A 27,990-nucleotide genomic window follows, 5' to 3' on the forward strand; every position below is an offset into this window, starting at 1 on the left:
CAAGCACTGGTTGATTTATTTAAATCAAACATGTTACATTTTGCACGTTGTGTCTGAATAAATTACCTCCACCTTGACACATTGCAAACCAGGTTTCTGGCGGCATTTCAGCAGGAGTACTGGTTAGTATCTGAGACTCTGGGCGAAATACTGTGGAACTGAAGTAACGTTTAGTTATTGCATTTTCATGGGTACCTGGAGGTGACGGGTATATATGAAAAAAGAGGAAGGTCAGTGGGGGCTAACAATGTTAATACAAATAACTATGATAATAATAATAATAATAATACTATTGGTAATGTGATATTTTTTTTTTACCGGTTAACTGGCCTACTTTGTTGTTCATCCACGTACACGTCGATCCAGCAAATATTTGACTCGTACTGACATCTGTTGGTGGTGTCTGTGCACGTCAGAGCTGCCTGGTGTTGTGTCAAAAAAAAAAAAAAAAAAAATAGTTTCCCTTCAAACAGGTTTTCCCCTGGCAGCCTGCCTTCGCGTTTCCCTTTTCTTGTTTCGCGAGCTTGCGAGGAAAATTGGCTTTTGAAATTACAAGTAAACACGACAAGTTCGCAGTCTCGCTGCCGTGTAGGACAAATTATCTTGAGATTTGCAATAATAATCATTCCAATTTAAAGCAGCTGCGCTGTGCTGTTTTATACAAAACAAAAACAAAAAAAAAAAAAAAACGGTACAGGAAGCGTTGTTTTAAACAGTCAGCCTTAAAAAAAACAACAACGACGTGGTGCTGTTTCTTTAGGAGCCGGACACACTGCAGGGGACACGCGTTTCCTCGAGGCTACCGACTGCGACACAACACCTGTAAACAGTCCGCGTGCAGACGGACTGGGGGGGGGGGGGTGCCCTGCCTCTTTTCGCCGCCGAGCCCACTTCCTGGTGGATGAGGCAGCTCCTCGGTGTTGTCGTAGTAAGCGAAGGGTGCAGCTGAAGTGAAGGTGGAGGGCGGCTGCGATCGAGACAGAGCAGTCAGTTTGCACGCTTTTGTTTTTGTTTCTCCAAGAGACGAGATGGGAAGCACGGTGATGGAGGAGAGCAAGGAGAGCTCCAAGAAAATGCCAAAGAAGAGGAGAAGTTTGCGGATTAACATGCCAGTGAGTCGGTGAAGTATCAACTAATTTGGCTTCCTTGTGTGACTTAAACCAAAAAAACAACAACAACAATCGGCTTGTTTTGTGAACTTTTGGGGGAAACTTAGTTGTTTTAAGCCGTGGTTTTTTTTTTTTTTTTTGTTTTTTTTTTTTGCTTCGTTTTGGCCTGGGATCGCACGCGACGTATGAGATCGTGCACCGATTGACAGCTGACTGTGTTAACCGCTAACACCACATAGCCAATAAATATGCCATTTATTTTCAAATTCCCAAACGGTATGGGCTGAACCTTTACTCGAAACGGTGTTTGCACATTTGAAAATGAATTAATTTTACTGAAATATTTTCATCATTATTTACAGCAGTAATCCTTTAATGTGATGTCATTGTAGCCAACTCCCCTGTTAGGGCTGCAACTACGATTATTTACACTATCAAAAAAAAAATCTGCCTTTTATCATCTCGATTAATCAATACATTTGTTATCTTCTTTTGTCTGAGGTGAAGTCTTTAATGAAGTTATAGATGTATTGTTTCATATGTCCAATCTGACACGCCAGATGTCTCTTACTTCACTGTACTGTTCCTTCTTAGTGTAATGTGCACTGGAGGTTTAAATCTCCACATCATTATTTTTTTTTTAAGTTGAATATAAGTGGAGTATTGGGCCAAGATCATCTTCCAACCTTTTTGAAAAGTCACAGATCATAGTGGTAGATCCAATGCTCAAACTGGGGTTTTCAATGAGCACACAGAAACTCTCCTCACTCAGCAGATTATTGTGAAAACAGCCTTAGTGCCAAACTCTGCACAGACATCATTCTACAGAGAAGCTTAAACATTCGAATGTACCAACAATAACAAAAAAGAGGAGGCTGAGGGGGACTTTGAAAATGGACTAAATTTCATAAAATTGTTGCCACTCAACTAATTGATGAAATGATTTGCAACGATAACTTGGTTGGCCCAGCTTTAAATGAATGGATAGTGTGAGAAACGGCAAGAAATACCAAGCACAGGAAACATTTCAGAGGAACCAACATGCTCCAAACCAGCAAGTCATGATTCATTATGGCCACTACCAAAAAGACTTTGTTTATTTTAACTTCATTTTAGTAACCTGGCCTGATTCACAATTGCCTCTATTCATCAAGCCAGCCAATGAATTTCTGGGATTCTGTATTTCTTTGCGTCACACGTCTACAAAGGCTTGTGGACTGAATGGTATTACTGTAGACTTTAAAGCCTGATTGAACCTCCTGTTTTCCAAGTTTACAACATCTCCAAGTCACTTTGAGCACATTTAGGTCACAACAATTTAGCTTTGTCTTGTTGCATGTATTTTTTTTTTTTACATCGTACCCATCAGATCCAATTTACTGTACGTGCACTAGATTAGAGCTAAAACAATTAGTTTATTAATTGATTATCAACAGAAAACTATTTGACAACTATTTTGACAATTGATTAATCATCTAATCATCTAAAATTGTCTAATTCCAGCTTCTTAAATGTGAATATTTTATGGGTTCCTTTAGTGCTGATCATAATAAACTGAATATATTCTGGTTGTGGACTGTTGGTTGGGACAAAACAATATATTTTAGGCTGCACCTTGGCCTTTGGGAAACACTTGGTTGACCATTTTCTGACATTTTCAAGATAAAACAGCTAATCAAGGAGTTAAAGAATTGACAGATTAATCAATAATTAAAATAACCATTAGCTGCAGCCCTAGATTGAATACAATTTGTTTGTGCTTCCTGGTCATGCTTTTTGTAGAATATATAATCGTAACGCTACAGAGTATCATTAAAGTCCATCCATCCATCCATATGGAGCCGTATAGATTGGAAAAAAACAAAAAAACAAACCTGTGCTTATGAATGTGGCGCTGTTTTTGTGGCTGACACTCAAGTGCTAGAAGTTGGAGCTTTCCACCATGATGTGAACTTCCCCATCCTCAGTGTGGTGGAAACTCCAATACAGTTGCATAGAAAATATCAAAAGCGCTTCAAACGGTCACCTACTTGCATCTGACTAATAAAACGTCCTTCTCTGCTGCAGCATGTGTAACGTCATCTGTCTAAAGTGGAACGTTAAACCCAACCCTCGGATATGGAGAAGAACAGTGTTATGTTTTGCATTACCCTGCGAAGCTTTTCACGGTGGTGAAACATGTTTATCTTCTTTTTGAGAGGCAGTGAAGAAGATCAGCGTTGTCGATTTGTGTTTTAATACTGTTTACATCAGCATATACAGTGAACCCTCGCTATAACGCGGTTCACCTTTCACGGTCTCGCTGCTTCACGGATTTGCATCGTGCATTGAAATCACATTACGACTATATGTAACGTAGATATATTTAATGTCCAGTTCTATCTATTTCAATTGTAAAATAAAGGTTACTACTTCACGGATTTCGCCTATCACGGTTTCTATTTGGAATGTAACCCCCGCGAAAAACGAGGGTTCACTGTAGTGACGAAGACACTTGTGTTAATCTGTTGTAACATGCCATTGATTTTTTTTTCTGTTGTATTTCCAGGAAGTTAGCTTTATCCTTGACACCCAGATCTCTTTCATGTGCAGGACTTTGGTGCGTTTACTGCCCCTCAAGTGGAGACAAGTGGCTCAACCAAAAATGCCCCTCAGACGGTACATTTAACAATTTCTGTGTCATGGTTTTTAATGTGCTTGCCAATTGTTTGTTTTCTCAAGCTTGCCTTTTTTTTTTTTTCCCACACATGATTTATCTTGTCTGACTCCGTTTGTTTACACTTTTAAATGGGGATTTGGGAGAGCAAAATATTACACGAGGCCATCTCTACTATTCTGCCAACCGTCACTGGCTTACAGTAACATTACGCCCACAGTGTCCAGGCATTGCACGATCACATACAGGAAATTGATTTTTTTTTTTTTTTTCCTGAAAGAAAGCAGCCTCTTCCTACTGTCTGCTCTAATTCATTTGAAAAGAACACTCATCGAACCTTATCTCCCATCAGCCAAAATACATATTTCAGTGTTGCCTCAGTAATGTTTGTGCAGTGCGGATATAAACCTGTATTGTCTTGTGTTTTGTAAGAGCCAGTTTACATCCAGGCAAAACCCTGAGATCTGCTTCAATTGCCTTGACAAGCTCTTGCACAATGAGAGTGAGATTTGTTGGCAAACAGAAAAGATGGGTGTGTGCACTCACTCCCTCAGATTGTCACAGGATTGGTCTAAACAGAAATATGTGTATGGAGTGGGGCCAGCCTTCAGCAAATACCATCCTGAACTGTAGTTAAGGAGACCAGACAAAATAGTCCTTCCCTTTTTCCCTTTTGTCAAAAATTCGGATTCTGATCTCATTTCCTATAGGGCAGCTTCTTTTTTTTTTTTTTTGCCATTCTAATCATGCCGATTTTTTCGAAAGTAATTATAATGCAGGCTTTTATCTACTAATGCAGTTTCCAAAAAACACCTGTTGCATTCAACTGTTTTCAGTAAACACAACCCCAGAGCTGCAGATCCCTGTGGATTAAGAAAGCTTCATTGTAGCAGAGCCCACAAATGGTTAAAGGATTTGTTGTTGGCACATCCAGAGCAGGCAGCAGTCAGTGGTGGGAGGAGGCTCTCTCTGTCTCCAGCTAGATTGGCTGCCATCGCTCATGTTTTGTTTTGGTATCTGCACTGCAAATAGAGAAGGATTTCTCCGTGTGTTTACATGATTTCGACCTTGCAAAAACACACTGACAAACACAGAACGAAAATACACCGTTTAACCAAGAGAAAGGTTGATTGTATGATAGTGAACCCAATGGTGCTGTTCCTGATTTGTATCAACGATGAAGCCATTTAAAAATGGCACCTTTGCCAACACATTGTACAGGATATAACATAGTGTCTTCGTAAAAGAAACACAGAGACAGGATGGAGAGTTTTTGCATGTCAAGACACAGAGTTATATTTTTAGATTCTCCCCATGATGATTGGAGCACTAATTGCAACAATTTTCATACAGCACATGTCTTTTCAGCTGTAATTATAGTCTTGTAAATCTGTATGTGATGAAAAAATGAGACGCTGCTCGGATTTGTTTGATTTGTATTTGAATCGAACGCAGAGCTCTCTTTGTGGGGAAAGCCTAGTAATCAATATTGTTTTTCAGTAACTCTTTAAAACTTGTGTCTTGTGTCACAACTTGATTATGAAAGAATATGGACCTCATTGTACTTTGCACACGATAATCACATTCTTGTGCTGCTTTTTATGAGACACCAATAACTGCTTCTAATGTGGCAAACTAAGAAAAAAACAAAAAAACAGTGCGTCACATGTGGAAAAAGGAGACGTGACCAGAGGAAACAAAAAGTGCAATCAGCGGCTTGTCGTTTCAAAATAAATCTCCTCCACATTTTGCACATTCGGTTCAGCCAATTGTTTGGCTCTGCAGTCTCCCACAGTGGCTACACACTGAATATTAACCATGGATTTACACAACTGTCCTTCTCGTCTCTCAGGGAGAGCGCCTCATCAGTTCAGCCAGCCCCACCAAAGGAGTGGCGACGAAGAGCCCACCAAGCGACCCGCTGCCTCCGTGTCCCCAGTCCGCTCCAGTGCAATCAAAGGCCAATTCAGGCTCTCCAAAAACCATCTTCCCCTATCCCTCCCATCAGAACTGCTCACCCAAGTCCCCCCGTCGCCTGAGCTTCAGTGGTATCTTCCGGTCGTCATCCAGTTCCACAACTGCAAGCATCAAAATCTTCTCCAGAACCAGGAGAGGTAAGTCGAAAAGATACTGACTGCCCATTCATAACGAACACTCGGAAGCTGAAAGGGTGACTGAAACATTAGGTGGTGGATTTTTGTTTTTGTTTGTTATCAGTCTGTGTTGAGATTGAGGAAAATTATGAAATATTTAAGATCATCTGGTGGTAATTCAGATCAATTCGGATGTTATGTTGTGTAAGAGCAAAGATCAGGGAGGAAGACAATTGTAAAGGAAGTCAGACACAATAGATGAAACCGTTTGGACTTCCTGCTGTCCAAGTAAAGCCGCATACAGGAACTTGTGTATCTGATTGAGGTTGTGAGTTCAGATATTTTGCTGCAGAACTGGTAGAAAAAGTGTCTTCCAGCATTTACTCAGATACACCACTGAACATTGTTGTACAATAAGGAAGTAGACATCTTGGTTTCCACTTGGTGGAAAAACAAAAATCCATCTGCTGCTTTGTTTTGTGATGCTCTGCAGCCAACACGGTCACAAGCCTTGACAGACAAAGGGCGATCGCCTGAGTGCAGACAGACGTTCTTTCATCATCAGTCATCTTCTTATAAGATGTCAACAGCTTACTTTTGGGAAAGGAAATAGTTTGACTTGTTTGTCAGAAAAAAAGGAAGTTATCATTGCCCAACATTAATCAGTGCATTTTAATTGCAGTTTATTATATTTAGTTACAAGTTTGACTTCCCACAGATGGGAGCCGAGCCGTAGTACATTCTCCAGCCACCATTACAAATCATACATAACCTAATGGTAAGACTGGTATAAGCAAGAACAAATGAGGCAGACTGGGCAGAACAAGGCCTTGTTTCATAAAGAACAGACCTAACTCGCCGAATTTCAGTGCACGTGTCTCCATTTTTTCAGTGGTTGATCATTACATAACTAAAAACAGCCTGCTCTACATGGAAACAGCCCTGCTGGAAGCAGCATCAAACAGCTAGAAGGATGAGTCATATGTTTTTGGCTCATACACATACCCATTCTTCTATGTTTCCTTGCAGAGGGTCAGTTTGGCAGTGGCTGGTGGAATAGCTGTGTTAGGGCCAGACCTCAAGAGTCAGCGTGCTCCGTTTCCTCTGGAGATTGTTATTGATGGTTACCGAACTAAAACACACACCAACTGCCGCAGTCCTCTCACGGCAGCTGCTAAGAATTACTAGTGCATAATGTGGTTTGAGACATAGCATCCTCTCCACTAACTAATGATGTGTCTTTAAGTGATTAGTGGCTGGAGATTGAAGTGACAACGTATGTTTAGAAATGAATATCATAGTGATTGAGTAGGCACTCCAGTTTTTCTATTTTTATTCGTGGGATGTTTTTGTAGACACCCCACTTTCACCACAAGGGTGTGCTGAAAGCATAGTCTTGTCTTGTTTTGACTTTTAAATTAGTGTTAATGAAGCTGTCACTGCTCCATCACCTCTACATTATTATTCATTTAAAAAAAAATTAGACATAAGACATGCAGGATTTTGTCCCTTTCTGACCATCAAATTTTTGTATCATTTGCTTATATCACTGATTGTGTAACAGTTTTTTTCTCAGGTGTATTTATATCTGTCTTTGCTGCAAATATGACTAGAATGTTTCCTCATTCCCTGCTGGTCTAAATATGTGTTTTCCCACTGCCTGGACACTGTCAGTCTCTCACTGCTGAAGGCATTTGTAGAGCTTTCATAGCCTTATCTGGAAGTGACGAGACTCTCAGGGGCGCCTCACACTGCCATGCAGAGTTCTTTTCCCTTCTCTCTCACTCTCTCCGTTGCTACCATGGTCTGTGTGTTGTCAGTAAATAAAGGAACAGGAGCTGCTTTTGGCTTTCTAAATTCATAAAACGCAGGCCTTACAAGGGATGGAGATTTTTTTTTTTTTTAGTTAAAGAAGAACTTAATGGATATGGACTCATAGATGCATTTTTCCATAATCAAAACACTTTTAATGCCTCGTGGATATGAAACTTGCCAAACTTAGAATTTAAGTGAAATGAAATAGTTCTATTAAATAAATGAAAACTTTATTACAGTGGCTTTGCCAGGATTTTTGAAGTGGCTGATTTCATTATTGATACCTGAACCCCTAACTCATACTGGCCATTGACCCACTGAGGCTAGTGGAACACTTGCATAACATGATAATTGAGATCTGTACTGGACATGCTGGACAGCTAATGTGAGCAGCAAATACTGAGTGGCCCATCTGTTGAGGGTAGGAGAGGCTGGTGGTATTGAATGGAAGCTTTCTGGTCAGCTGACAGAACATGGGATGTCCCCCTGCTGTCATCTGACGGGGGGGGGGCTGGTCTCAGCACTCTTAAAGGTCAGCCCCCGAAAGGTTACAGACAACTGACTCTACAAATGATGCAGCTAAAAGCTACAGAGATGCACATTTAGGAGAATTTAAAATGAAGGAGGCTTTTATCTGAGGGAATGTTTAAATTGTGTTATCCTAAATGTTTGTGAAGACGAAGGGAAACGGATGTTCCTGTGCTGAATTAACTCTGTGGGCAGGGGGGTGGGGTGGGCGGGGAGATGTGCCGCCTGAGCCAATCGGTGGTGTTTCCTTCATAGACTGGCCTCCTTTTACAGGCTGCTGACACGCGTGCTATATTAAAGAGACGCCACCCACAGCTGCACCTGACAATTTACAGCACCGACACTTCTGAGAGGGGAAAAAGCACTCCGGTCCGTCCCAGTTCTTATTTGCATCACTTACTTACGGGGACGTTTCTCTGCTGAAGCCCTCATACTTGTGTCTTTTTCATCAAATGAACGAGCTGCATGCTGATTCCTGCTGGCTCTGTGCTTTGTTTTTGCTGCCCGGATATACAATCTTAGCCTTTTTGGTGACTTGCTGTCGTTGTCATTTTCTCCTGGGAAGAAGTAAGCTCCCTCCAAAAAAAACCACTATGATGTGCAATTTCATTAAACAGCCTAGTTTAGATTTTTCTCCTTAAGATTAACAGGAGGCCAGAAAACAACAACCTCATCCACTGACTGAAGGCGAACAGTTTCCGCAGGATCATCTCTTCCTTCAAAGGCAGCTTCAAAGACTGATCCGTGGACCTCCATCAGTAGGATATACTTTTCAACCTATTGTTTCTGCAGTGACTCACATTTGGTGCAGTTTTGAGCCATTGTTGTGCTCCTTTCGGGATGCGGATGGTCATGGTCAAATTTAGTTTTGTGCCAGCAACCCACTGCGTTCCATGAAGAGGTTTGGCAGCCTGCGGAGAAGCAAGAAACGGAAGGAGCAAGATGGGCTAGGAGGGCGGCATCAGTCCGAGGCGTCGTGTCTGTCTGGTAACGTGCTGTGTTCTTCACCGTCTTCATTATTAGTCCTCTCATATCTGTATATTTATTTTGTTTTCTTTTAAGAAAGAATGACAATATTGAGTCCATTTAATTTCCTTTATAGCCTAACAATTTGTATTTATGTCGAACAGAAAACGGTAAAGAGGACAAACCAAAACTATCGGCGACCCCTCCGCGGGGAGGTGCTAATTCCCTGTGAAAGGGAACAGGCTTTATGTTATGGAAGATGCTTTGAACTTTGGATGGCGGATGTAATGTAAGAAGTTAGAAAATACATGATAAAACAGCTTGCGGTGGCCAAGGCACACGGAGCACAGACAAACCAAAAACAAATCCTTAACATACAGACAAAACGCTAGAAATTTATTTTAAAAATACATTAAAAAAAAGTTCATGCTTAATAAGGAAAATGTAATGTTAGGTTCACTGGCTAGAAATGTCCGTATAGGTTTTAACTAGATGCCAAAGTTTTACAGAGAACGTTGGCTTTTTGTATCAATAGTATCTTCCCAGTGTAACACTGCTCAGTTCCCTTACCCACAAAGTCATCTTTCCACCTCTGAATTATAGCCTTTTTCTGGAATACCATGCATAACAACACTGCCTGTTATTGGCATTTATCAGCCCTCTTTGATGTGGCACCCAGAATGCCTGTTGATCGATCAGGCTTCACTGTGGCTGCATGAGGCCTCTGACAAAAATTCAAATGTACTCTTCCAAAATGGCTGAAAATTTGGGCACAACAAAGTGCCCTCACATCTGTTATGTTTAATAACAGTATGATGTACTTCTGTGCATTTATTTACAATCACATGCTAGTATACCTTTTTTAAAGACATCATAATAAAAGGTGTTCAGAAAAATATTCTACATCTGAGTAATGCTGCTTGAATATTCTTCTCATTTCACATTAGTGTTATTTCTTATCAAACACCATAAAATAACAGCAGCTATGATTTCAACAGTATGAATTTGCTGTGAGCCTATTTACAGGTATGTATAGGTACTAAATGCTGTTTATTGTGGCCCCTGCAGGGCTCCATGTAGTCTCGATGCCAGTAACACGGCTCGTCTCTGGTTTCACAAAAGCATGACATGCGTCGGCACCAAGTGACAGGACATGAGCTGAAGGTAGTAAAGCTCTGTGAGGGGCTGACGTGGGGCAAGCAGTTAATGCTCACTAAGCTAAATTCATATAGGTCCATCTACATATACCGCACTGTGCCTGCTGCATTTTACTTGGTTAATATGTCTCCGATAATGTAATGATGAATTGTTGTTAAGAGATGCAATGCCTTAACAAAGTGGAACAGGAAAAGTGAAATTTGTTTATTTGTTTAGTTGTAATCCCATCATCACGGCAGAGTAATTTATAGCTAGTCTACCTGATATAGTGCCACTTCAATGTCATTATTTCTGTCCCATATCCAAAGTGAGTTCAGAATAGCTGCTCCATTTTGAACACTTCATTAAAATAGACAGGAATCATTTCAGTTCAAGTAGGGATAGTCAGAACACTTGTCCATTTATACTATTCCTTCAGGTTTGGAAGAAAGCCACGAAAAGTGACAGAAAGGATGGATGACTAACAAAACAGACCGACCAGCATTCAGATGTAATGCAGTTGCTGTAAGGCAAGAGCTCTTAATGCTAGATGAGTGAAGCTCTGGGGCCATCTCATCTCTATGGTGTTCAAGTGGTGCTTCATCACTGACTTCACAGCTCCTGATTTAGAGCCAGCCTGACCTCGGTTGGGTCCTATCATAATGATGTACGTCCATATGTGGCTGTGTAAGATGTGGAGTGTATCGTAAAAGGTGTATACGACATGCCGACACGTCAGCCTAAACTATAAGTCCTTTGATCTGAAGCCTGACGCGGCAACCGTGTTGCTCATGTTGGTCACTGCACCCTTTTAAGAAGCTGACATCTTCATGTGATGTTTGGTAGGTAGGTAGGTAGGTAGGTAGGTATTTACTTTATTAATCCCCGAGGGGAAATTTTTTCGCTACAGCAGCATACAGAAGCAATAAGATAATAATAGAAATAATAGAATATTGGCAGTGGCCAATTAAAACAAGTATGTGTTCTTCCCAGCTTTACTTTGGAGGTCAGCTTGAACTGTGAGTGCTCACTTAAATGTGTTGCTGTGATGCAGTTTGCACACGTGTGTGATTTTGTAAGTCTGCCATTACAGAGATTCTCAGCTGTCACTTCTTTTCTTTTTTTCAGGAATTCAGTATTATAGTATCACCTAGCTAATTACTTTCAACCCTAGTTGCTAATTTGGGTCATGACCAACTAGTGCACTTACACAAACATGGCCATTCACAGCTGAGGTTTATTGTATTAAATGGCTGTAGCAGCACGTTCATTGGAGCTGTAGCCTCACGTTGCAATTGGTATCTTTGTTCATATTGCTCATTTTGACTTAAGAGTCTAAAATCCAAAACTATGAGGTTTACTATCATAATAAGACTAGAAAGAAAGCAGCAAATTGAGAAGATAGAATAATGAAGTAGGCGGTTTTTCAGCTTGAAAAATGTATTATGAATTGTCGAAATAGTTGCAAATTATTTTCTTTATTCCACTAATCGTTTCATTTCTAATGGACATAGCAATTTACTTTGACAGATCAGGACTGCTTTTGTCTCCCTGCACAAACAGAGCTGTGTGCAGAACATCTGTTCTTGAGGAGCTTTACTCTAGAATATATTGTAGTAAGTACTTGGTTCGTTTTTTTTTTTTTAATGCATATAAAGTTACATAGATGAGACTGCTTTAATGCAGGGCATGCGTTTCCTGTTTCCTGGGTGGTGCTTCGCTGCCTCCTGTTATTTAGGCAGAGGAGAGGGCTCCCAGCCCCGCTGTTATCTGCTCCTGTGGAATGTGCCACAACAGCGTGGCTAAAATAAGAAGGCAACACAGCGGAAGCAGGGCACACCGAAGAGGGCCGGTGCACGCCAACTAAATGTCAAGCGATAGTGTGGAGTGCACTTGGAAGAATGTTCACTCAACACACAGGGCCTCCTTTAAGAAATATGTCTTGTAACTTGAATACGTTATTATTCTAATTTTAATGATTATATGTAATCATAGAAGTAAGGAAGTTGATGTTTAGAAGACAGCTGCAGTTACTTTTAAAGTCCCAGTGCCATACTGATCCCAATACAGATGCTTTAAACCCCAACAGTACAACTCACTAACCTTTTGAATGATTTAAATTCAAGTTTAAATCCTGAATAATAATCCTAGTTTGTTGAAAGTGACTGAATCAAGCCTGATACTAACTGTCCTCACGTGACATACATACTCTTAACCTTCCCGTCACACCAGTGTTGGTTATAATAAAAGTCATATGGACATCTCATGGTGGAGCCATTGTAATGTGAACCATTTGGAGCACATCACCCATGTCACTCATTGTCTGGCCGCAGAAATATGTCGCTGGGGTGGAGCCAGGACAATGTGAGTGGCACGTGTCAACCTGCGTAAGATTGTGATGCCTGATGTGAAAGAGTGTGTGTGGGTCGTCATGTGACGGACACCTTCTATCTGACACTGCTGCAAGAGGAGCTGCGTCACAGGCAGCTGACTGCTATGCTGGAGTTGGGTTTAATGGTGTGCTTATGTTGTAATCAGCGTAGTTATCATGGAGGGATGCCAGGAGCAGCAGAGACGCAGCCTGTATGATTCATTATGGGAATTTTTCCAGTATTGATCCATTATTGATCACTTTCTAGAGCATTCATTTAGATGAGCTAAACTTTGGACTGCCATCAAGGATTTTTCATTAACATTCAGAAAGATACAGATGTCAACAGCTGTCAGTTCACTGCAGTGCTGTTGAAGAATAGTCCTCAGGAATAATTACAGCCTTGAGTTAGTAGTTTTATATAATCAATTATTTAATTAATAGAGGTAAAAATGTAAAACAAATGGTAGAATCACTTTTATTTAAAGTAAAACTACATTTAAAGAAATGAAAATCATCATAGAAAACAATTCTACTTCTACTCTAATATTATTTTTAAAAATGATTTGATTAAATAGCTTTTAAATGTAACTTTTGTTTTTCTGTTTGCACTTGTGTCTTAAATTGATTAGTTTGAAAGAAAAACAATTCCTTTAACAATCACGTTTTATTTCCAGGACATGCAACCAATTAGTCAGACTAAGAATTTAATGAGGTAACTGGAGCTTACTAGTCAGCTTTTGGACTCTGATCCCCCTCAGGATTGAAGCCTCATCTTCCTGAGCACAGCGGAAAGCTGCAGCATCATGGAGCACATTGACTTTGAAGATAATTAATATTCAAACTGAGTTTCTCAAACTTAAAGTATGAGAACAAACTTTCATCAAAAAGCAAGACACTTAAACAAGTATGATGTTTTAAATGGAACAACAAGAACAAAAGTTTCTGCAGGTGTTTTCACTTCGGGCTATTGAGACTCCAGCTCAGGTTGAAATGAGACTCGCAATTGCATTGTCAGTCCTTAGAGGAGGACTAATAAGGCAGAATCAGAGCAAACACCACCTTGGTGGTTTTTACATCAAATGCATCATTTAGGCTTCATAAGTGTCATGAAGATTTTTGTTATTGCTACAAAAGGATAATTATTATGACAGCACAATCTGCTTGAATGTATTGTGACTGCATACTTTAAATTAAATTTCAGGTGTTAGGAGTTGTTTTTTTGTTGTTTTTTTTAACTTTCATTCACACTAGATGGAAATCAATTAACAGAAACTCCTGTGTACTGTAATAATGGCACAGTAAATACAATATATGTCAATTTTTTTTATATATATACATCACAATCTCTTCATTCATTTTGAGAATTATTTTAAGACACTACTAAACTGGAACTTTTACCCTTTAACCAATGCTATATTTAAATGTTTTTTGAATAACCTCAAAGACATCCTTTAACCTTGTCAACATGCCCATTTGGTATTTTTATATGCTACAAGGAATACCATGAGTTAAATAAGCAGTGATCACCTTGGCTGAGCATGTCTGTTTTGGAGCTGCAGTGACACAGTGACAAAACACTGATTCAGGCAGACACGGTTTTATACATCTCATACCTGAGAACCATCCCGTCAACTTGTCGGGATTTCCATGTCACAGAGGAAACGACTTCTAAATATGTAATTTTGACAAACAGAGATGAGTTTTTAGAAGTTTAATCAATGCCAGGAGAAGGACTTTAAAAATGATGTTTTTTTAGTTTTTTTTTTAATGTCTCTCAAAGCCAAAACATATTGCTAATATAATAAGTGTGTCAATATAACTCAGTGTTGTAGCTATCTTTGTAATGGTGGTTTACCTGTCAGCGGCTGAGCTGAATTTTATCTCGATATCTGTGTTGTTTCTCAGTACTCAGGACTCTCAGTTCACGATGGATCAGGTATGCATTCCTTCTCTGTTTACAGCATGTGACAGCATCGATGGTATCAGCGGCAGTGACAATTGTAGCGCCTCAGTCTTACCAGCTAAGCCTATCGACGTTGTCAATCAGCGCTGTGTCTCGGTGTCACTGAAAGCGCAGTGCGGATTGGCATCAAGAGAAACGAGAGATGCTGTAATTTGAGCTATCTACACTGTACCTTATGTCTCTCCGCAGCCTCTGGACTCAGCACACCACCCCTCACCCCGACCCAGGCATCCAGCCAACCTGTGTTCTCCCAGGAGGCCCAGCAGAGTGTCCCCAGCCCTGAACGCCTGGAGCCAAGCTCTCACAGCCGCTCCCTCTCCACACCTCCGGACACAGGACAGCGCCTCAGCCTCCCTTCTGCGAAGCCCCCGATCCCTTCATCGAGCCCCGTGCCATCTTACTCTACCTCACAACAAGTGAGTCACACTGCAGAACATTTATTCCTATATTAAGAAGTGCATTTAAAGAGGAATACCATCTACCTCAAGAATTCATGTTATTTGTTTTCCTCAGGACAGTTCAATCAGTGTTTGTGAGCTTTGAACAGTAAATGAATGGAGTCAGTCTTAAGGATAGTTTGGTGCACATTTCTGCTCCCAAATAGAGATAATATAGAATAAACATGGTCTGTCCACAGCGCCTTATTGCTCCAGGGAGTCAGTGCACCTTCTGTTGTTTATAGAGCAGAGCTTTGCTTATTGTTTATGGAAGATGTGCGGTAACGGCTACAAAACTAGTTCAAAAGTCACCTTCAGTTTCTATCTTTTTGAGAGAGCGGTATGAGTTCACAGGTATTGATTTCTATCAAAAACAAGACTGACTATTGAACTGAATTGTCCTTCTCTGCAGGTAAAATGTATCTTTGCACTAATTCTAGACAATGATAAAACTCTGTGGCTCATGGGATGTTGAAGCTGATAACTATTTATCCATTGGGTCTACACATCAGTGGCCTTACATGCCTTCTAGTCATGAGTCATGCGCTTCTTCCCTCAGAGTCATAAGGCTTTATTTGGACATGGTAAACACAAGGCACGTAATTCAAGCTCCGCTACTTGAGCATTGTTCATTTGTTAACAGGACTGTATTTGCACCGTTTACTCTGAACACCATTGGCAGAGCAGAGGGTGTAAATATTGTCTCTATGCAAGCTTAAACAGCATTAGATGTCAGCAAAGCGGCTGCACAGATGACTGTTACAGCACAAACAGGTGAGAGTGAGTTAAGTGTTTGTCACAAGACTTTTCCCGGAGTCAGAATTTGATACCAGATTCCCTTCAGCTAGAGAGCAATTACTTCAAGACTCACTGTGCTGGTTTATTGAATAATTATCTGAAGACCTGTCTGCTTTGAGTGATTGTGGATTCTAGCCAGAAACGGTAAATCAATATTTCATCACCAGTGTTGTATACGGTTGATATTAACACCCAGAGACTCATGATTGTGGTTGAAGAGCAATGAGCCAGTGCCTGTCAGCCTCTCTGTGCCTCCCCCAACAACTTCCTCTGAAATTGCATTTCACCTTTTGGCAAATCCAATTTTAAAAGCAATTCATTTAATGGATTTATGTATGTCTGCTTCCCCAAGGTTTGCTGTAATACAAAAGCAGGCCACGTGTCTGCTGTGATGCAGCAGGGTGAGATTTATGAAAGTGCAGGGGTAGCTTTTGGCGAGAGAAACGCTGTGTCACCAATGCAGGGCAACACTGGGGACTGTTGAGCATCCCAGAGCAGGTATGCAGGTTTTCTCGCTCCTCCGCAGTTGCTTGTTGTGAACGTGCTTGCAAATTAGGGATCCAGGGATATCATACATCAGCCAGCACACTTTGAGAATGCAAATCTCTCAGCATGACACAGCATATTTCAGCTGGGAACTCCACTATGTTGTGTGGGAGATGCATTTAGCACAATTTGCATGCCATATTCTTGGGCTGCTGCTTTCAGCCAAGGTTTCAAAGAGTTGTTAAGTCGATGTCAGCCATGTGGCTCGTTTCCTCTGAAGAAATTGTAACTCCGAGGATGTGACAAGGCATCCCCAGCTTCTTGCTGCTAAGCAACGAAAGGGATTTCCTAATATGGCGAAGTACCCAGGTTGCTCTGCATGGAGGGGTGTGTCATCAGCGCGCGGAGCTTCCTGCTTTCCCCGCACGCCGCGCGTGAGAGACTTTTCTTGTCGGGCGTTGTGTTTGGCAGAGTATGACTCTTGCAATGAATCCAGCTGATTCATTGCAGTGGGTTTAATCGTGGCACGTCTGTGTATCGGCTGCGTGAGCAGCTGTAGACATTGGTTGCCTCGACTGCAGCAAATAGATCAGGACTGTTCCACTCCGAGTTTTAGGGGGTGTGTGTAGTCTAATTATAATGTGCTGTTGAAGTAGCTGCTCCACGGCACGAGGGCTTTTTATGTCACGTTACCCGTGTATATTTAGCAGACCCGGGTTAGGTTGATGTAATCGGTACAACTCCGGTGTCGCCCAGCGCGGTTTGGTTGCTTTGGTGTTTTGCGCACCACCCTCGGTGAGCCCTCCGTCTGCTGGGGACACGTCGGCGTCGCATCAACCCTTGCCGCTGCTGCTCACTCACTATTTCCAGCAAAGTTTTTGTGGTGCGCGAATTTGCGGCCGCTCTTCACTGCAAACTTCTGCCTTTTCTCCCTCAGGTCTACGGTTTATTCGAAGGCATGCTGGAGAAACTTGAACTCGATGACGATGGTAAGTGTCCCCGCTGCGAAATTCTGCTGACCCAGTGCGCTCTCGTACTACTTTCAACGCGAGCAGTCCTGGTGTGATATATTGTGAAGGTGAGCAGGATATCAGATGATATTTCACCAGGCTGCAAACGTCAGAGTTAAATCGCAGTGCACCGTAAAGCGTCTGTTCAGTCCTATCCAACGTCGATCCGCTCTGAACTGTCAGAAATGTGAGGGATTCCCTCTAATGGCAGGTTACTACAGGCGTGTTATTATAACAAGTCTGTTCATTGAGAAGTCTCCGTCTAATCTTTGTTTTAAATAAGGATTTTATGCAGCTGAATTGATGAAAAGCAGATTGCTGAGCAATGCTGGAGACCATTCTTGAATTTAAAGAAACAGGCATCCTATCTGAGTTTTATTTTGATAATTAAATGTTTCAGACATGTTGTATTTGATTGGTTGGCTTATAAATGTGAAAAAATAAGCGACACCTTCAAATTATTCATGAATTTTGACAAACAGCCTAAAACCGATTTTCTTTTTCAGTTTACAGTGACATGAAACGGGGAGAGCGTCAAGTCCCAAACTAGCTGAAAAGATTATTTCCACATTTTCTACACGATGCATTAAACTCTTGTTGATTTTCTCTGTTAGTTTATCAATTAATCTCCTCCATGTTTCTCCACCACATGTGGAGAAAATTACATTCATTTTCAATCTGCCTCATCTGTAAAGGATCGTGGCTCCTACAGTATTTTACTGTTCATGGTTTTTCCACTGTTTTTTTTTGTGCTTGTTGATGCTTTAAGTGCAATTAGATGGAGCAGTAAAGTGGCTTTAAGTGGTCCAGGCCCGTAATGGTTGTTTAGGCTCCACGTGTTGTTTCCAAGCTTCATTATATATTCCCTGTGAGATTTCTCCTTCCTCTTAAAGTATTTTTCCTTCCTTTTTTCTTCTTACAGCTGCTGAACCTGAGAGTGATATTTACATGCGCTTTATGAAATCCCACAAGTGCTACGACATCGTCCCCACGAGCTCCAAGCTGGTTGTGTTCGACACAGCACTCCAAGTTAGTACCAAATTATACTTACACTTCTTATTATACTGACAGTACCTGACAAACTGGGAGCTGCGAGGTTACTTTTGTGTTCTGCAGCGGCATTGTTTGTCATAAAGTCAAGTTCATTTGCTTGCCAACTTTTACATGATTTTGAGGCTGTTTTTCTTGAGAACTGAAAGAGACATTCAAGTTAATGTTCAATAAAGTCAAAAGTATTTTACCTCAGAGCACTTTCTGTGAAGTGGTGGTTCATATTGTCCTTAAGCTGTTAAACACTAATCCGGGGAAGGTCGGACCTCTTTGATGTGTAGATTTTCAACCACTATATCCACGGAAACTAAGAGTAGAGAACACTTGTCTAAAAGTGAAGGAAAACCAACACAAAGCCTTCAAGAGTTTTGACTGCATCTCACAGGAGATATTAAGTGTTTTTCTACGTATGGTATGATGATTGGGACTGAAACTCAAGGTTATTTTTCATTTATCTTTTGTGCTTTATTGTTTGGTCTATGAAACAGTTGGATAGCCCAAGGTGACCTCGTGGAAATGTCTTGTTTTTGTCCAACCATCAGTCAACAAGCTAAAGAAATTTGATTGAAAATAGTGTTAAACACACAGAAGCAGCAAATATTGACATTTAATTATCTTGGACCAGTGAGCCTTTGCTATTCTTTTTGTACTTAACTTTATTAAAATTGTTGTTTATTAGTTTTCTGGCGATCAATTAATACAATAATGGACTGTTTCATCTCTAGTGAGTTAATTGTGTATTATTGTGAAGTGTTTATGTATGAATTTATCTTGTGCTGGATTTTTAATTTGAACTATGGCTCGACAGGTTAAGAAAGCGTTCTTCGCTTTGGTAGCCAACGGTGTGCGAGCTGCTCCGCTGTGGGACACAGAGAAGCAAAGCTTTGTGGGTAAGAACCCTGAAAACCTGTCAGGAACTTGACTGAATGGCTTTTATTCACATAACTTAAATTCACTGACCAAAATACAGTGTGCTGGATAAGAAGCTATAGTATAGATTTAATTTGTTGTTTATCTATTAGAATATTAAAGACACTTTATATTTGTCGCTGTTTTCCGGTTAAAGTCGAGTATGTTTGCATTGAGTTTATGATGTTAAATCGTATTATTTGCACAGAGGACTTGAGTTTACATAATTTTGGGCCACAATTTAGTTTGAGAAAATGAAATGCTTATTTTTATTTGATATTTTTTTCTAACAGAGATGGAAAATGTCCTCATAGTGCTGTTTCATTCCTAAATGAACAGAGGAAACTGTATTAATGCCTTTGGTCATGGCTAGTGGAGCGTGATGCTATATTGAGCAGAAGTCATTAGAGCTGTCATAAACCATTAAGAGCAGCAATGACTCTTCCTGTATTGACCAGAGTTTACGTAGGTTAAAAAAAAGAGAAAGGGGGGAAAAAACAACGTCTGCAGACTCTCTGAAAAATAAACCCACTATTCGTATCAAAAGACAAACCAGCAGTGAATTGGATTTGTTGTGCTTTATTGGAAGTCTGTCTGTGATGAATAATGAATGCCGAGTCAGTATGAGAATAGAGCATGCGGGCATCAGTGATGTGTTGTTTGAACCACGCCCTTGTAATCACCGCCTCAGCCCAATTGCACAATGCCTGCAGGCTTGGCTCTCTGTGTTGTTTATACAGTGGTGTGAAAAAGTGTTTGCCCCCTTCCTGATTTCTTATTTTTTTGCATGTTTGTCACACTTAAATGTTTCAGATCATCAAACAAATTTAAATATTAGTCATAGATAACACAAGTAAACACAAAATGCAGTTTTTAAATGAAGGTTTTTATTATTAAGGGAGGAAAAAAAAAATCCAAACCCACATGGCCCTGTGTGAAAAAGTGTTTGCCCCCTAAACCCAATAACTGGTTGGGCCACCCTTAGCAGCAACAACTGCAATCAAATGTTTGCGATAACTTGCAATGAGTCTTTTACAGCGCTGTGGAGGAATTTTGGCCCACTCATCTTTGCAGAGTTGTTGTAATTCAGCCACATTGGAGGGTTTTCCAGCACGAACTGCCTTTTTAAGGTCATGCCACAGCATCTCAATAGGATTCAGGTCAGGACTTTGACTAGGCCACTCCAAAGTCTTCATTTTGTTTTTCTTCAGCCATTCAGAGGTGGACTTGCTGGTGTGTTTTGGATCATTGTCCTGCTGCAGAACTCAAGTTGGCTTCAGCTTGAGGTCACGAACAGATGGCCGGACATTCTCCTTCAGGATTTTTTGGTAGACAGTAGAATTCATGGTTCCATTTATCACAGCAAGTCTTCCAGGTCCTGAAGCAGCAAAACAGCCCCAGACCATCACACCACCACCACCATATTTTACTGTTGGTATGATGTTCTTTTTCTGAGATGCGGTGTTATTTTTACGCCAGATGTAATGGGACACACACTTTCCAAAAAGTTCAACTTTTGTCTCGTCAGTCCAGAGTATTTTCCCAAAAGTCTTGGGGATCATCAAGATGTTTTCTGGCAAAAATGAGACGAGCCTTAATGTTCTTTTTGCTCAGCGGTGGTTTTGGTCTTGGAAACTCTGCCATGCAGGCCATTTTTGCCAAGTCTCTTTCTTATGGTGGAGTCATGAACACTGACCTTAACTGAGGCAAGTGAGGCCTGCGGTTCTTTGGATGTTGTTGTGGGGTCTTTTGTGACCTCTCGGATGAGCCGTCGCTGCGCTCTTGGGGTAATTTTGGTCGGCCGGCCACTCCCGGGAAGGTTCACCGCTGTTCCATGTTTTCTCCATTTGTGGATAATGGCTCTCACTGTGGTTCGCTGGAGTCCCAAAGCTTTAGAAATGGCTTTAGAACCTTTTCCAGACTGATAAGATCTCAATTACTTTCTTTCTCATTTGTTCCTGAATTTCTTTGGATCTCGGCATGATGTCTATCTTTTGAGGATCTTTTGGTCTTCTTCACTTTGTCAGGCAGGTCCTATTTAAGTGATTTCTTGATTGAGAACAGGTGTGGCAGTAATCAGGCCTGGGTGTGGTTAGAGAAATTGAACTCAGGTGTGATAAACCACAGTTAAGTTATGTTTTAACAGGAGGGGGCAAACACTTTTTCACACAGGGCCATGTGGGTTTGGATTTTTTTTTTTTCTCCCTTAATAATAAAAACCTTCATTTAAAAACTGCATTTTGTGTTTACTTGTGTTATCTTTGACTAATATTTAAATGTGTTTGATGATCTGAAACATTTAAGTGTGACAGACATGCAAAAAAAATTGGAAATCAGGAAGGGGGCAAACACTTTTTCACACCACTGTAGATTCAAAGCATTTTAATGCCTGTTTTAATCACAGGAATGCTGACAATCACGGATTTCATCATCATACTACACCGATACTATAAGTCACCGATGGTAAGTCCACTCGACAGATGAGGTTCACATTTTTGTTACACTGAGGATTTCCCTGTTTTTTTTTTTTTTTGTTTTTTTTAAACCAGCTTCTCTTCTTTTTGTATTGCAGGTGCAAATTTATGAATTAGAGGAACATAAGCTTGAGACGTGGCGGGGTAAGTAATGCCTTCTCTCATGTTCTTGTTACATACACGCATTAATGGAAGATAATACCATTTCGTATTCCTTTGCTACACAGAGGTTTACCTTCAAGCAACATTCAAACCTCTGGTCAACATATCACCGGATGCAAGGTACGTTTTCTGAATTAATACCGTAACATCATAATGTTTTGTTACATATTTGTGAATGTGAGCCAGGATTGACTTTGCAGCATGTAACATATTATTGTGTTTTCTGTGTTTGCAGCCTGTTTGATGCAGTGTACACCCTCATCAAAAACAAAATTCACCGCCTGCCTGTCATCGACCCTGTCACAGGGAATGCACTTTATATTCTCACACACAAGAGGATCCTCAAGTTCCTCCAGCTGTTTGTGAGTCCAATACATCATCACACGTCACTGTCAATTTGTTGGTCGATGAGCGTTTATCTTGTGTAGCATTTTGATCAGCATGATGATTAAGATTGCAGAGGCAGGGACCTTTGAGGTTCTTCTCACTGGGCCAGTTTTTCTAACTTTTGTAGAAAACGGCCCACCAGAGCCTCACCGTTTGGCTGTTTTAATAAAATGTTAAATTCTGGTTCTGAAACACATGCTGTATGACCATAGGGAAAATTGATTTTTTTTATTTTTTTTATTTTTTTTTATTTTTAGCAAGGCTACAAGTAGCTATTAAAAAAAAAAAACAACAACAAAAAAAAACATCTTGACAAGTGTGTTCAATCTCATGCAAAACATAAGAAAAAGGATTTGCCTAACCAAATCGCACCAATTTGACCAGTACGCACCCTCGGGTCCTCGGCAACACGCGCATCAAGCTTAAAGCAGATCGAGCAAACGGTTGTGGCGATATACGAAGCACAAAAGAGAGATTTCTGAAATTCTAGAAAGAGAAGAGAGACGTCTGGTCTCGCTTTCATTTATCTGGCACCCCCTGGTGGTCAATGTGGAAATGAAGGAAATGTGTCTGATGAATTGTGTAATCAGAGATGTCTTCCTGCCTCATTCTGCATGTGTCCTGTGTCCCAGATGTGTGAAATGCCAAAGCCAGCTTTCATGAAGCAGACTCTCGGGGAGCTGGGCATTGGTACATACCGGGACATTGCTTTCATTCACCCAGACACGCCCATCATCAAAGCACTCAACATCTTTGTGGAGAGACGAGTGTCTGCTTTGCCTGTGGTGGATGACTCGGGTGAGATCCCAAAATCCAATATTACACATTTTATTGATATTTCTAAATGAACTTTCTCGCTAAGATTTTTCTTTTTCTTCAAAAGGCAAAGTTGTGGATATTTACTCCAAGTTTGATGTGATTGTAAGTTTAAATTTCTACAGTTTCTGAATTTGAAGAGACAACATCCCAAATATTGAAGGCTAAACTGCTCTGTGATTTATTGTTTGTACTTTATTCACTACATTTTCGTGTTTATGTGTGAAGAACTTGGCTGCTGAGAAGACGTACAACAATCTCGACATTACGGTGACGCAGGCTCTGAAACATCGCTGTCAGTACTTCGAAGGAGTCATGAAGTGCCATAAAATGGAAACAATGGAGACCATTGTGGACAGAATAGTCAAAGCTGAAGTGAGACACAAAGACATACAAGTAGTTACTCAGAAACAATCCAGCACTGATTTCAAGTTGTAACTGCGTGTTCTCATGCCAGGTGCATCGGTTGGTGGTGGTGGACGAGCGCTCCAGTATCGAGGGCATTGTTTCCCTGTCAGACATCCTCCAGGCCCTGGTGCTCGGCCCTGCAGGTATAGACGCTCAGCATTGCTAGCCCCAACTCCCCTTCTGTCCCGGACCCTGAGCTCTCCCACCCCCCCCACGTGCTCTTTTACCCCGCCCCAGGTAGGAAACGGGTCTTTTTGGCTCGTGGCCGGCTGTCGCCCTGTAGCTGGTTTTTCAGGAGGCATGGTGCTCGTCCAAATTCCTGTCCGTCCTGCTGGCTGTCGCTTTGTGCAGCAGTGTTGTGTGGATTATGGTGGCAGGACAAAGAGACCGTGATCTCTCGCCAGGACAAGAAATCACTGATTGAAAACACGCTGCTGCTTCGTGCACAAATTAACGGTCCGCTTTCCACATAACGCACTCAAATATATTTGAAAATATAAATGTGTCGTAGTTGGTTTTCTCAACACAGTTGCGCCATACTTTGTCGTACGCATATATGGGATTGTGCTGGAGTAAACTTTCTCTAAGTGATCTGAAGGGGAATTTATCGACATCCATCAGTCAGTTGTTTACAGGTACTGGGGGTTACTACTGCATATATATATATATATTTTTTTTTAAAAGTGAATAGTATAAAGCCTTTTGTAGCTGGAGTTCAGAGGACCTAATAAATGACCTCAAGTGATGTCACTTAAGCCAGAGTCAGTAGGTGAGTAGAGACATCAAGTTCAACTTCTGCAGTCCCTTTCATCATCTCTGTTTGAGGCTAGAAGCTTTAGACTACTTAACACGCATAAATCGCCAAACTGTTGCTGTTCGCGTTGCATTGTGGGTAATGCAGTCACCAGGTTTTAACAGCGAAGAAGACTGCATGGAAAGGACAAAAGGTGCGTTTCCATCCACCTGATTTTGTGTTCGTTTTCAATTTGCTTATAAAAAGAAATTGGAGCAAAACAGCAGAAAATTCCGAAACAAAATCTCTGATTTTTGCGAGAGAGCGAGAGAGAGAGAAAGAGCGAGGGAGGGAGGTGGAAACGTTGTTTAGCATTCTCTGTTTAGCTCCAACTCCTAATATGTACATAACACTGCTGGATGGATAGTGCATAAACTCGCATTTTCTTTTGCCAGTTTTGCTGAAAAATTGGTTAAACTGTTTGATGCGTTTGGATGGAAACCCGACTAATGTCTCTGGTTCAGCTGTATCTTTGTTTTTTCTAAACTTGTCAGTCCAACAAACCAAGATTTCAGGTCGAGGCAGATCGGCACATTCCACCTTTCTGTATATGCTTCATGCGTTTTCACTTTGGAGAAGGTAAACTGCGGCGAGGAGCATGATGCTGCTCGAGTTTGGTGCGTTTTCAATATTTGTCTCCAAAAGCTGTTCACCTTTTGGGATGACGGGGTATCCAAACGTGACTCAAAGATGAGTCCGGTGACACCACGTTAGGATTTGTGGTAAACGTGTTATTGTCCTTTTATGAACAAGATTTTCCGTCGCGCTTCATTTTCCACGTTAGGTAAATCACGATCTTTTCCATCGTACTCTGGGACTGTATATTCTGCTCAGGTGATGTTTGGCTTTTACTAGATTTAGCTGCATTTTATCAGTAGCAGTCTACACTTTGATGCGAAGTATGTTTATTATTTGGTACGCTTAAAAGAAAACGACGTACCTGCGCGCGTTCAGTGATTTAAGCGTTGCAGGCAGCGGCGTTTTCAGGTTGTATCTCCGTCAGATCGAAGCTAGTACAAAATGCTGCAAAGAAAACATGACACACGGGGATTCATTACTTCATAAATTCAGTTTTTCAACCCAGCGTTCATTTGACATGTTAATATCATTATTTATATTTATTGACAAAATCTCCATCTCGTGAAACTGCAACAGCTTCTCACTGGGTCTAAACTGAATCCCGTGGGGCTGTCGCGGAGGGCTTCAAAAAGAATGCTAAATTTTTGTTTTTGAGAAGAGGAAGCTCGGTTTAGACAGACATGTTGCTCAAAAAGCAGGCAGGATTATGCTTACTCCTACTTTTATTGACTTCATTTCTGCCGGTTTTGGCTTCACAGGAGCAGGGAGCAGAGCAAAAATAAACGTTTATTAAAACATTAGCTGTTAACAGTCATTTGTAAAATAGTTTTGGCGGAACATGTCAAGATATGTTTTAGGTTTTGTGTGGCACGCCGGGTAAAAATCCAGCCATTGGTGAGGTTGCAGTATGCTTAAAGATAGTTTAAGTTAAACTGTTGCTCTGTCTCTACTAAAATCTGTTTTATTTGCTCTTCTTCTTCTTCTCCTTCTCCTTCCCAGATGCCTGTAAGGAGGAGGAGAACCTGACTGAATGAGAGGAGGCGCATCAGCTTAAAGTGGAGCTGTGGTGAGAGGAAATGCATTGAAAGGTTAAGGTACTTAGGTTAAGGTGAGGCTGAGTGGGGCCAGACTCGAGGTCCCAGACACGCCTGCGACTGATGGTCTCTAAAGGCTTGGAATCCAAAGAGCTTTAGACAGCTGAGTGAAGTGGAGTTGTGCACTGAGGATTTGATTTTCTGAATTTTTTTTTTTTTTTTTTGTGGTTTGAACACTGATTCGATGCACTCGAGACAGACGCAGTATAAAATACACGCTGACAAACGCACCTTTGCGAAAAGGTGGATAATTTGAGACGGGTTCTAATGAATGGGGCTCCGGTGTTTTGGGTTGTGTAGTCACAATCATGCTGCCATTATCAGATGGTTTTAGTCACATTGTTAGAGTTGATATTGAATGTCATCGCCTTCGGGAAAACTTCATTCTCAACTTATTTGGTTTATTATTAAAACTACACGTAGCCCACAATGTGGCCATTTTATGGCTGATGTCATTAAAGAAAATGTTTTCTAGTGCCAACATGGAGCTTTCATTACCTAATCTTTAGTTGTGCCTTTTGGTTTCCCCTCCACACATCAGTTTTGTGTCCTATGAATTTGTGTTGTCAAATGAGTGCAATTATTTGGGATTGTAAAGATGTTATGAATGTGTAATATTGAAGTAGATGGTATTTTTTACTTTCTATTCTTCAGATTTTCATTTATTTTTTTTCATTTATTTTTTTTACTAAAATTTAAAATGTCAGAAGAAGGTGTCGAGAATTTGTTATATCTTTCTTACTCTGAAAAGAGAATTCAAAATAAAGTCTAAATCAGTGTAGCACTTGTGCTCAAAAGAAAATGTAACTGTACATTTGACGAGTCAGCCAAGAACTGAGAGGGTACTTCTCGCTCATTTTACGTCACTAGTGATTTTACAGTCATTATGACTTAAGGATGGGTTTTTGTAACAGTAAGATGAGATGGAAAAATGCCTTTTTAAATGTTTAAAACATTTTTTTGAATTTTATTTTCAGTGGTTTTGATGCTTCGGATAATCTTATACTCACAAACATGCAAAGCAACATGGTTATCTCCAGCTGCAGCTTGACAGGACTCATCTCCACCTTTGACTGTAAATAGGTTTGATTTTGGGAAACAAGTCACACAAAGCTTTATTTTTATGAATGTGTCAACATGTTTAAAGAGACTGCAAAACAGTTTCAATGTTATTTTTGTAAATATACTGTGGCAATATGTCTAGTTCAGAGAAACTTTGTATGAGATCAACATGTACTGTAAATGTGCAAGCATGAGAAACTACACTTCAGCAGTATGAATGTTCTTTGTTTTACTTTTTCTATTTTTCTGGCTGCAGAAAAATAAACGGACACTGAATGTACTTTTTAAAGACGTATTCTCGTAACTGTCCTCAACCTCCCTATACATAACTTTACCATGTTCGATGCTGCCAGCTCAGGGAGACAAAGAAGAGCATGGACTCCCGAGGTGTGCTTTTTATTGAGGGACCTGAAAGGACGACACGTCAGGCTGAAATACAGGGAGACCAACGAGCAGCATAGCCAGACTACAGGTGGACACAGATCATATTGTTAGTACCAAAAAAAAAAAAAAAAATCAGGGGAGGACAGAGACAGCAACGCGCGACAGGCATCCAACACGGTTATTTTCATGTTAGCTGAACGTCTACGCAGTTACATTTTCTCTGGTAACCTCAGGAGTACATCCCCTGCATCTTGACTCTTCAGCAAACACATTTGTTGAGGTGAAACGGTTAATCAGTTAAAAGTTAAAGAAGCTAATCAGTCATTTATTTGATAAATTTTTTTTTTTTTTTTATTGGAAGTCATTTATTTCTGGTGAAAAGTCTTTACATTATTTGGTTTTACCTTTTCAACTGTTCAGCTAAATTGTTGTAAAACCGATTGGCTTTAGAAATTGTGATTTCCATTAGTTGACTTATCGCAAAAGAACATATTAAAATG

The 27,990-nt window shown here is 40.6% G+C and overlaps 1 protein-coding gene across 5 annotated transcripts; it reads left to right on the forward strand.

The window, feature by feature from the left end:
- The first annotated feature begins 679 nt into the window (after positions 1 to 679).
- On the forward strand, positions 680 to 27,827 carry LOC138617228 (5'-AMP-activated protein kinase subunit gamma-2-like). 5 transcript variants are annotated; one of them, XR_011310649.1, is made up of 16 exons: positions 680 to 1,112; positions 3,702 to 3,767; positions 5,618 to 5,879; positions 14,831 to 15,057; positions 17,300 to 17,351; positions 18,295 to 18,401; positions 19,231 to 19,312; positions 21,736 to 21,794; positions 21,904 to 21,949; positions 22,033 to 22,087; positions 22,203 to 22,329; positions 22,987 to 23,152; positions 23,238 to 23,275; positions 23,399 to 23,545; positions 23,628 to 23,815; positions 25,950 to 27,827. XR_011310649.1 is itself a non-coding variant. In XM_069692016.1 (16 exons), exons 1-16 carry the CDS (start codon positions 1,029 to 1,031, stop codon positions 25,982 to 25,984), a joined length of 1,647 nt encoding a protein of 548 aa, XP_069548117.1. In that variant the 5' UTR covers positions 682 to 1,028; the 3' UTR covers positions 25,985 to 27,827. The 5 variants fall into 5 exon arrangements, 4 of the variants coding, with proteins under 4 accessions (XP_069548117.1, XP_069548118.1, XP_069548119.1 ...); XM_069692016.1 differs by having other exon boundaries at positions 682 to 1,112; positions 23,628 to 23,721; XM_069692017.1 differs by lacking the exons at positions 680 to 1,112; positions 3,702 to 3,767; positions 5,618 to 5,879 and adding an exon at positions 8,463 to 9,188 and having other exon boundaries at positions 23,628 to 23,721.
- The last annotated feature ends 163 nt before the right edge of the window (positions 27,828 to 27,990 follow it).

This window comes from Brachyistius frenatus, unplaced genomic scaffold (genome assembly GCF_029030835.1).
Source record: "Brachyistius frenatus isolate BFR_SWC_R1_liver_20210118 unplaced genomic scaffold, ASM2903083v1 Contig_12, whole genome shotgun sequence".
Lineage (NCBI taxonomy): Eukaryota > Metazoa > Chordata > Actinopteri > Embiotocidae > Brachyistius > Brachyistius frenatus.

Bases quoted from the DNA above. Each gene is read 5' to 3' on its own strand.
- LOC138617228 (XM_069692016.1), top strand. From the start codon at position 1,029: ATGGGAAGCACGGTGATGGAGGAGAGCAAGGAGAGCTCCAAGAAAATG. The intron at 3,768-5,617 runs GTACATTTAACA...CTCGTCTCTCAG, and splicing joins CCAAAAATGCCCCTCAGACG to GGAGAGCGCCTCATCAGTTC. The intron at 23,276-23,398 runs GTAAGTTTAAAT...TTATGTGTGAAG, and splicing joins ACTCCAAGTTTGATGTGATT to AACTTGGCTGCTGAGAAGAC.